At 32.1% G+C, this 10,323-nt stretch overlaps 3 protein-coding genes across 5 annotated transcripts in view; 1 reads left to right on the forward strand and 2 right to left on the reverse strand.

Moving 5' to 3' along the window:
- Positions 1-57: 57 nt before the first annotated feature.
- On the reverse strand, positions 58-5,464 carry LOC115233088. The gene is made up of 7 exons (XM_029803315.1): positions 5,186-5,464; positions 2,930-5,122; positions 2,669-2,831; positions 2,398-2,558; positions 2,125-2,338; positions 1,142-2,020; positions 58-1,056 (listed from the first exon to the last, which is right to left on the reverse strand). Exons 1-7 carry the CDS (start codon positions 5,267-5,269, stop codon positions 203-205), a joined length of 4,548 nt encoding a protein of 1,515 aa, XP_029659175.1. The 5' UTR covers positions 5,270-5,464; the 3' UTR covers positions 58-202.
- An 830-nt stretch (positions 5,465-6,294) lies between these two features.
- On the forward strand, positions 6,295-8,464 carry LOC115233084 (queuosine salvage protein). 2 transcript variants are annotated; one of them, XM_029803305.1, is made up of 3 exons: positions 6,295-6,516; positions 6,597-7,639; positions 7,844-8,464. In XM_029803305.1, exons 2-3 carry the CDS (start codon positions 6,803-6,805, stop codon positions 8,021-8,023), a joined length of 1,017 nt encoding a protein of 338 aa, XP_029659165.1. In that variant the 5' UTR covers positions 6,295-6,516; positions 6,597-6,802; the 3' UTR covers positions 8,024-8,464. The 2 variants fall into 2 exon arrangements, with proteins under 2 accessions (XP_029659165.1, XP_029659163.1); XM_029803303.1 differs by having other exon boundaries at positions 6,296-6,516; positions 6,597-7,985.
- A 1,122-nt stretch (positions 8,465-9,586) lies between these two features.
- Positions 9,587-10,323, reverse strand: part of LOC115233066 (cleavage and polyadenylation specificity factor subunit 5) — a 5,122-nt gene continuing 4,385 nt past the window's right edge. For both annotated transcript variants that reach the window (XM_029803273.1, XM_029803271.1), the window contains exons 6-8: positions 10,187-10,316; positions 9,984-10,098; positions 9,587-9,905 (exon numbers count right to left, since the gene is read on the reverse strand). In XM_029803273.1, coding sequence (XP_029659133.1) covers positions 9,884-9,905; positions 9,984-10,098; positions 10,187-10,316 — 267 coding nt within the window. In that variant the 3' untranslated portion in view covers positions 9,587-9,883. The remainder of the gene's footprint in view (positions 9,906-9,983; positions 10,099-10,186; positions 10,317-10,323) is intronic.

Consider the following 10,323-nt stretch of genomic DNA (forward strand, 5'->3'; position numbering starts at 1 on the left):
AAACCTCTAATCTTCTAAATTAAATACAATACAATAGTACACATTTCTCTTTCTTTCTTTTTTTTTTGGTCTTCGATTCTTTTTGTTATATAAAAATAATTATTTAATTATGCTATGAAAAATACTGTCATTGTTTTAATTCTACAGAGTTTTGTAAGATAATTGTTTTACACACAGCAATTTTCACAGTAATACATATTTATCATAGTTTCTCTTTAGCCCTTCTAAGACTGGATCTTGTCATTCTTATATTGTGCATTTCATTATTTAGATGTAATTTAGCACTTTCTTTATGTTCTTTTAATAACCCAGTTTTAAAAAATTTCTTTTCGTGATGTGGAGTTTTCTGATCTTGTATCTGTTTATCAACTTTTGTTGACGTAAAAGAATCAATACTTTCATCTGCCTTTTCAATTATTGTTACATTTTTCAATAACTCGATGGCTCGATCTACATTTTTATTATGATCAACAGTTGTTAATTTTGTTTTATCTTTAAAATTCTTTTTCCTTGGCGTTTTACTCAAGTTAATCTTGAGACTTTCCACTTTTTCTATCAATTCATCAATATTTTCCTTTGTAGCAGGTACATCTGACTTCTCTATCAAATCCATTAATGTTTCTGATATATCTGGAACTAAAGGCGTCACTTTAATCATAATATCTTTTATCGATTTTCCCTGTGTACTATTTTCGTCTCCATTTAGGTCATGTTCCAATTCTATTTTTTTTGGTACAGAATCTTGTATATCTGAATTATCGTTATCAGATAGATCTTCCAAAATTTTTCTCGTCACTAACTTTGCACCTGGAAACTTGGATTTTCTAGTTGAGCGCGTGGATAATGGTGGTGATAAATTATCTTCATCTTCGTCGTCGCTCCAATTTATATTGATTTTAGCTATCTTCAAAGCTACTGGATTCTTTCTACGTCGAATCGAGAGAGGTTTCTTGGGATGATTCTGAACAGATGGGGTAACACAAACGTTTGAGGAGTTAATTCGAGCTCTCGTATACTTGGTTACATCAATGTCATCTGGCTGTGGGACTGTAAACTCTGCAACAAAGAAATTGTTATATAAAAATCTTCCCCCGAATCTAGATCTCGATATAGAAAATGTTACATATTTAAGAATACATACTTAAACAATCTAAAGATTCCAATATTGGATGAAAATCATTGTCCAATATTAATTCTTTAACCGACATGTAGACGGGATGTCCTTCTAATTTATACTTGTGACATATATTGATTGTTAAATTGGCGATATCAGACGCATTCTGTTGTTTCGATGTTACGTTTGTCTTCAGAAAGTAACAGAAATCGATCAATAGATGAATATAATCGATGATGTAGAATCGGGCTTGCCAAGAGAATCTCTTCACGCCGATTTCATCATCAGGCCAGTTTTCAGGCAAAGCAGACTCTTCTTCCTTAAACAGTCTCTGCCTTATTTCGAAAGCACTGTAAAAGTGTTCGAGCGCTATCGTGACTTGATTCTGCAAGGCATACAGCTGTGCCCTGATATAGGTGGCAGCAAACACCAAATATTGATATGATACATTGCCGCACATATGGCAATCGCAATTTGTGTGCAGCGTAAATTTCGGCATGTCGAAGACTCTTTTGTTGAGTATTGGCGAGGCGCCATGCTGAGGTATATCTCTGATAGGATCATTTACAACCTTCGTAGGAGTCACAGCGAGATAAGGAGACGTTTGTTTGACAGGTTCAACATTCATCGATGACTGAAACGTCTCGACGCCCAACATGTGTTCAAGACCTTGCAGTTTCACTTCGCAATCATTTAGTTGCGAACGTGATAGATCGATGTAACACAGTGATTTCAGCAATTCGGCAACACGCAGCACCGCGCCTAAACTCTGTGCCGACTTTAAGTGTACCACTAAATCCGGGCTAATTCCACGAAAGGATAATAAACTATTTATTCTTATGGATAAATTAACTGCCGTAGTGAAAACCACATCATAATTGAAAAGGTGATCCACCTGGCTTTTATCTGAAAAAAGATGGTTTTATTAATATCACATATATACAGATTGACTTTTGCTTTACTTAGAATTAAAAAATAAGGATATAAATAATTTTATTAATTATAATTACATTTTTTCGTCAATAGATCTTGATTTAAGCATCTCGATGTAAACAGACTCTCTACGATGTATGAAGCATAATCTTCGTGTTGCATATTATCTTTATATAAACTGCTGTTGCGTATAATGACATCTAAGCTTAGCAGATACACAGATTTATTACCAAAAAATGAAATTCTTGGTAAATTTTTAGCTTCAGTGACTAATTGCTTAGCATCATAATACTAAAAAATGAATAATTATATACACATATTTGTACGCTCTCCACTATTGTGTCTCTCACCTTCCCACATTCGAAATAGAGGTCTGCTAAGCTTATCCAAAACATAGCAATGGCGCCAGTTACATTTTCATTCTTGGAATCTCTATGCTTTATGGCATACTCTTTAGCAATGGCAATCCAATTGTAATCAATTCGTCTCAATGAAATACAACGACCTGTGACTATAATAGAATTTATGTTAGTCTATCAGCCATATAAATAATATTTTCTCTCTCTCTCTTACTATAAATAAATTAATATACTAATCACTATAATAAATAAATAAATATACCATAAATAATTGAACGATAATCATCGATTTTTGATGCTAATTTATACGCTAGCGTCCATGCTTCAGCTTCACAATCTTCGTAACGATATAGTCGAGAATATTCGCCAGCTGTTATCAATATGCGAAGTACAAGAGTCGGTTCCCAATTCTTGATAATCTCATTCTGTTGAGAATAAAATATTTTTATTACGATTACTTTGAACTCTTCAAAATTTTAATAATCATCTCTAACATAGTATAAATAGTCTTATCATAACTTACAATATCACGATTAAACAGTTGCTTCCATTTCTTCAGACATTTTTGTAAATTTAGTACAAGGCTGGAAGCTTTTTTAACATTTATCATAGTGTAAGCAGGAACTATATTTGGAGATTTGGTTTCAACAAGTTCTGGTATTTTCGGAGCATAAAGAGCAAATTTTGTATTTTCCATTTCTATCTGAGTTTGCTTATTCATCGCATGCAATTCCTCCACAAATATAAAAAAGTTTAAGTTGGCCTCCAGACACAAAAGAGCCACAGAGTTTGACTTGTCCTGCTTCAAATCAGATATAATTTGCTCGTGATATTTCAGAATACAGCTGTCATGTTCAAAACCTAACAAATAATATCCTAGTAATTGTACCACGTGTGCATATTGACAATTACTTAGTTTTAATTTTCTAAGTTTGTCTAAAATTGCCGACACACCATTGGTAAATGAAATGCTCCCTTCTAGCAAACTTTTTGCTTCACGCAAGCATAACTTAACGAGATCATACTTGGCCATGTCAATTGATAAACCTAGTTCATTCTTTATCTTGTCTTTATCATTTTTTAGGCAGTCCAGCATAGTTAATTGAGCAATTTTCTCAGAAACGTGTTTTTTGATGGTCGTCCACATAAGGAAAGCTTTTGTATTCGGTTGATCATAAGTTAACAAGGCATTCAATGCGGATGCAGTCATGGCTTCTCTATATATACCATTCTTATAATGCATAACACTTAATTTGCTTAATGCAAATGGAACAATATTTTCAAGATCCTCAGAGTTTGATTCAATTACTTGAAATTGAAAGATGGAAACACATAAAAAGGAGTATAAACATGCACTTTCCTCATAAACATGCTCAGATAATATGCCCATATTATAGATTAAAGTACGACATGTGTTCCACAAACGTATCCAGCGTTTACATTTGCATTCTTCCATTTCACATATAATCCGTTTGACATTTTGCTCTAAAGTTTCTCTGGCAAGAACACACACTTTTTTTGGCATATTTTTAACATGATATTTACATAATAAACTGACACATTTACATTTCATTATTATAGCATTATATAAATCTCTCTTAACTGTACATATTTTGTTGAAGCACCATTTGCATTCAATTGACACTCGTTTAATATAAAATTCATCCGCATCTATATGTAGAAATAAGTTCATTGTTTCCAACAAGATGCCAGTATCAAGTAATTGCTTTAACACATGTTCGTTAGTTTCTATGCAAGTTTCCCAATATTTAAACATAGATTCAATTATTTCTCCAAGAATCAATGCATTCCATTTAAGGCCTTCTGTGTAACCATATTTTTGCGCAATATTTAATTGACAAAAAACAACATCTTGTATATTTTTGGCACTGTTGCTCACAAGATTCTCTATTGGCACTAAAAGTGTTGTACAAAAGCTTTGAAATTGTTGAAAGCACTGATAACATTCCTGATCTTCTACTAGAAGAGACTTGAAATAACTAAATAATTCATCAAATATTTTCATTGTACACCTGATATTAGACATATCAATAGTCCTACATATTACATGACACATGATACGAAGTATATGCCAATATATTATATATTTTTCATTCTTGTCTAAATACAACTGTGTTTCTTTTAAATATTCCAATATATGTTTATAAAAGTCATCAAAATATTTGTTTTCTTTGTCAACTGATATTATTTTATCTAAATGTAAGCTTATCACGCTAATCAACTGCTTTGTATAATTTTTATGTACAATTGGAATTATTTTGATTTCATATTTTATAATACTTTTTAAATTGTTATAGTTTTCTGTATTTAAAGACTTATTGGTAAAAGTTACATACATATTGTTAGCAGTAGTATGCCATAAGGATAATACTTTTGTTAGAAGATTCATAGTGTCATCTTGAGGATTATACAAACTGCCAGGCTGCAGGTAGCAACAGATTTTTGCTGCATCCTTATACAGATTTAAAGATATCAAACAATGAACAATTTTAAACAAAACTTTGATAAACTTGTTGCCATCAGGTACATTAATTAATAATGAGCAAAGCAATTTAGTTAGTTCAGCTATTTCCTTTCCAGTTTCACAGTTTGGTTTGTCCACTGTTCGACATTTGTCTGCTGTACGACACAAGTGTAAGAGTAATTTAAAAATATTCTCGTTCAATTTGCTGTCTGGTCGCACACGAATGTTCATCTAAAATGATTAAAAATGAGATAATGTTTATAGATAACTTAAATTAAACGAGGAAAAGCATACCTGAATATCCTCTAATGCATCTCGTAATTTCTCCGATTGTATTAATTTCCTCCACGTTTCAACTTTTTCACGCATTTCGTCCATTTTTATAAAATTGTTAATAAAATTCACAAATTATACCCGTCGTATGCGGAAAACCAAGTACTGTAATTTACACAACTTTGATATTGTCTCGTATAAGAAAACCGTTTTATCAGATGTAACTTCAAATTTATGACGTCTTCAATGTAACCAAACCTCTATTTCGCGGGTCTCCAATACAGTGTTGTGATAAATCTCGAGTATGCGTAGTAGAAGTAGAGGCCTAGGCCTGTATTCAGAACGTATTTAAGGCTATTGCACATGAAAAAGTTTTAGTCGTAATCGCAAGACCATAAGCAAATCGACCAATCACAATCAAGCATTCTAATAACGTAATAAAAATTTCGACTATGATTGGTTGATTTGTTTACGATCTTGCGGTTATGATTAAATTTTTTCATGTGCAGCGGCCTTTAGTGCAACCAATAACAGACCGAAAATAAGTTGACGTTGGAAGATTAAATTTTTAAATAAACAATAGCTCAAACGATTGCTCCATCAGAAGCAACAATTGCTCCCCTTTTAAAATTAATATTTTTTGAAATATTTACAAAAAACTATAATTTTCATTGAAAAACATATTTCTAATAGTTTTCTGCAACTATGTCCCACATAAAACGACTGCTCCTTAATTGCTCCTCATCGTTCCATCATTACTTTAAAAATTTATTGCATTTTTTTAATTAAAAATTAATAAATTAATCATTTTATAAGTGATGTCATCATCTATCAGTCTGTTGGAACTATTGCTCAGCAGCCAACCAAATATTCAAATGTAATATAACAGCTCTATTATATTTATAAATTTATATCAAAGAATTTAATCAACATTTTCTATTGATTTTTTTGGCAAAATAATTGCTCTTCTAAATATCCTAAGAAAGTTAATAATTTTAAAAATAGAGAACAATTAAATATACTAATAGAGCAATTATTAAATGTCAATATGAAAATTTAAAATAAATTCGTAAAAAAGAAAAATATGTGTTTTTTTTTATACGTGTTATTATTTATTATCTTTTATGTAAGAGATTCGCAATCGCCTGTAGATGTCAAGTGGACCCGATGGGAACGAAGATAATTATATGTATGTGGAATGTTGACATAAACAGGAATAATAAGTCATTGCCGCTGTTCTCGGGGATCTTGATGCAATGATTGCATCATACTTATAATTCTGAAATAATATTTTAATTTATATATCCTCGCGACGACACTATCTACATTATCGACGCTTCGCAAACAAACTGGTATTTTTCATGATATCTTATCTGTTATTATTATTAACAGTATGAGAAAAAAAAAAAACAAAATTGTATTCTTTTTATAGTTTACACAAGACGTCGTATTTTCATCATCCCAGTCAAGTGTTGATGATGTCACTTGACTCTCGAGGCTCGAAATCGACCGGTATTATCAGCTCCAGAGCAGTTGCCGTTTAGACAGGCATTTTAACAGAGCGAATTGCATTTTTGCAATCATCTCGCAGTCATTTAGATACAGTTTGAAACGGCAATCCAGCCGACAAGATTTATCATGGTTCTGATGCCGAAAGAGTCCGGGAAGCTAGTCGCCGGTTTGGCGAAGGACGTATTCATCGAGAAGGAAGGTATCAAGAGATTGGCGTCCGCGGTCCTCGACGGTATCAAAACAAGTAAGATTCGCCCTGGCAATTTTACGCAGATCAAATTTCATCCTAAGCCTGATGATCCTAGGGCGGCGGATTGGATATTCGTCCTGGATACGTTGAACTTTTCATTCTGGACCGAGACGGGCGCGAAGAAGTGGAAGGTCGACGGTGAAACCGGATACTTTGCGTTCTGCGCCGCTGTCAAAAGAGCCATCGATGAAGGGAAGCCGATGTGGGATCCCAAGTATTACTCGCAGATAACGCAACAGGACGCTGAGATCATTTTCCGAGGCGACGACGGTGAGACTGACATTCCGCTCGTACAGGACAGAATTAAGAATCTGCACGAGGCCGGCAAGGTTTTGCTGGATAAATATCAAGGTACATTCGCGGAATGCATCAGGTCGTGCGAAGGTTCTGCAGAGAAGCTACTCAAGCTGATTGTCAACGAATTCGAGTCGTACCGGGACGAGGCGGATTACGAGGGTCACAGGATTAGCATCTACAAGAGAGCTCAGATACTGATAGGCGACATATGGGCCTGCTTCGAGGGACGCGGGCTTGGTGAATTCCACGATATAGACAGTATTGTGATGTTCGCCGATTACCGTATCCCCCAGGTTCTCGTACACTTCGGCGCTATGCGCTACAGCGATTCGCTCATGAGCAAACTTGAGTCTGATGTGCCATTGAAGCAGGGCAGCAAGGAGGAGGTCGAGATACGTGCTTGCTCGATCGAAGCGGTCGAGCAAGTTTGCGACGAGGTACGAAGATTGATCGTGGCCGATCCAAAATTGGATCTAGATCCGAAGACGGCTGTCAACGCGATCGTCATCGATCATTTCTTGTGGGATTACCGGCGAGAGTATGCTCAAGAATTGGAGCGCATACCTTTTCATAAAACTAGAACTGTGTACTATTAGGGACTACATAGTGTTGGGTATCAGGTCGAGCAAGTTTGCGACGAGGTACGAAGATTGATCGTGGCCGATCCAAAATTGGATCTAGATCCGAAGACGGCTGTCAACGCGATCGTCATCGATCATTTCTTGTGGGATTACCGGCGAGAGTACGCTCAAGGATTGGAGTGCATACCTTTTCATAAAACTAGAACCATGTACTATTAGGGACTACATAGTGTTAGGTATCAAGACCACTGAACTTTATACTATGGAGCAAACAGCTATTATTTTCAAATCCATATGATCCGTATGATCTATTCCCCAAGAAATCATACTGAAAACTTTCTTTTTCCATCTCTCCAATGTACTATTTATTTTTACTTATTGTTAGTAGGAGAAGATAATGGAATATATTAACAAGCTACATAAAAAGTTTATGCGAAAAACAAAAATAAGTTTTCCTATTTTGTGTGATTTTTATTTTACTCGCAGACTCAGCTAGTGCCTAGCACTCATTCCAATTAAAATGGAATTGAGGGCGCAAAAATATTAGCAACTGAATGAAAATATATAATAAATTTGGGAATATTCCTATATATACATATAAATACAATATACAATATATAACTATATATACATTAAATTTTACTTTTAATTGTATTTTCTTTATACTTTGCACATTTGAAGAGAGAAAGAACCGATAGGAATAAAAGTTATTACATGTTCTAAAACAAATTTCCTGAAAATATTATATAACATAAAAAAGATACAGTAGATATTAACAAAAAATGATTTCAATCAGATAAGATATAAAAATGATGTCAATCAGATAAGATATAAACTTAATTATTGATAAGATATAAATTTAATTATTGATAAGATATAAATTTAATTATTGATAAGATGTAAAAGGTATAAAGAACATATATACCACAATAAAGTATCAAAAAACAGGCAGAAAATACAATTAAAAAAATAGATTTATCGATGGAATTTTTAATTTTGACAGAATGCACACACAAATGTGATTCGATATAAGATACATAAATTATATTTTTCTAAATGTAAAGCTTACAATCGTAATATATATTTTTTATATTAAAAGTGGAAAACATAATAATACATAATAATATAATTTTGTTATATTTTTATATATGTTTAGTATATATCAATATGTATTTAAAAAAAAAAATAAATGACTTGTACCAGAACATTGTGATAAATAATAAACAAAGACAAGAATAATTAATAATTTTCTACATATAAAATTTTTTTTTGTGATTTTATATATAACTAAATATGTTTTTTTTTGTTTTCAAATATTAAAATTAAAATTAAAATAATGGTAAAATAATGTATATTGCCATTTATTTCATTTCTTAATATATTTGGGGTTTAAAATATAATAAAATTGTATTCAAAGCAATATCGATGATATTGAAAATTATCATATATTAAATAGTTACCTTTGATAAATCCATTCAATTATCAAAAAAATGACGAATTTTTTTGAATTAAAAGGTGTATTTTTTATTATAACAGAAATAAAAATTATTAATACTATATAATATAATTTTTTTTTAGAAAATATTTTCAGATCTTATTTTTGGAAAATATACATTGTTTGCTTCGTGATCTTTTATAACATAATAGTGTAATACTCTATAATCATTATAAGAACTGTACGAAGATTATTCTAAAATTGCTATTTTGACAATTAGTTACATTTACAATTAGTTATTTAGAAATTAATCTAATAAAAATGTTTAAAAATTAATGAAAATTGTGTCAGACTATTATACATGTTTATTGTGGCATTCTATCTCGTACATCTCTCATTGTATTATTTAAAAAAATAAAATAAAATAAATTTACATTCATATACAAAGGTTGATGAAATGATAGATGGGTTATATAAATACTACTTAAAACATAGTTTAATTCTCGCAATGCAATGCATATATTATACATACATAAACCACAGATCAAGTATCATCCATCATACATCTCATACATACATTTATCAAATTTGTAGTAGATTTTGTTAAATTGAACAAAATACGCCAAATTTGTCTAATTCTAGCTTCACATATAGATGAAATTAAATCTGAAACATAAAAATTATTTTATAAAACTATGTCTTTATTTCTTTGTACAATATAAAGCAGATTTTATTTGGACTTACCTGCACAGTGATTGTGGCAAAGATGAAATTATGGGACCGTAACCTTGTGAATTGTCATAAAGTTCAAACAATGGTGCGGCGACTAATTTGTAATTCTTTGGTACAGCAAAGAGAGCTAAATATATAAAGAAAATTTAATTAAATGCATTCATGAGATCAATTTAGATTATAGATCAATAAATTTCTTTGACTTGTTGCCATACCTTTTTCTTGCAGCTGTACCAGGAATAATCTCTTGTGCTCCTTTGGTTTTGTGATGTGTGGCGGTACATATGGGTACTGAGGTGGCTCAAAGTTTGGACGCCACCAGTTTCCAATTGTATCTTCTATAACCCATTCC

Source organism: Formica exsecta, unplaced genomic scaffold, assembly GCF_003651465.1.
Source record: "Formica exsecta isolate Colony F162 unplaced genomic scaffold, ASM365146v1 scaffold16, whole genome shotgun sequence".
NCBI classification, from domain to species: Eukaryota; Metazoa; Arthropoda; class Insecta; order Hymenoptera; family Formicidae; genus Formica; species Formica exsecta.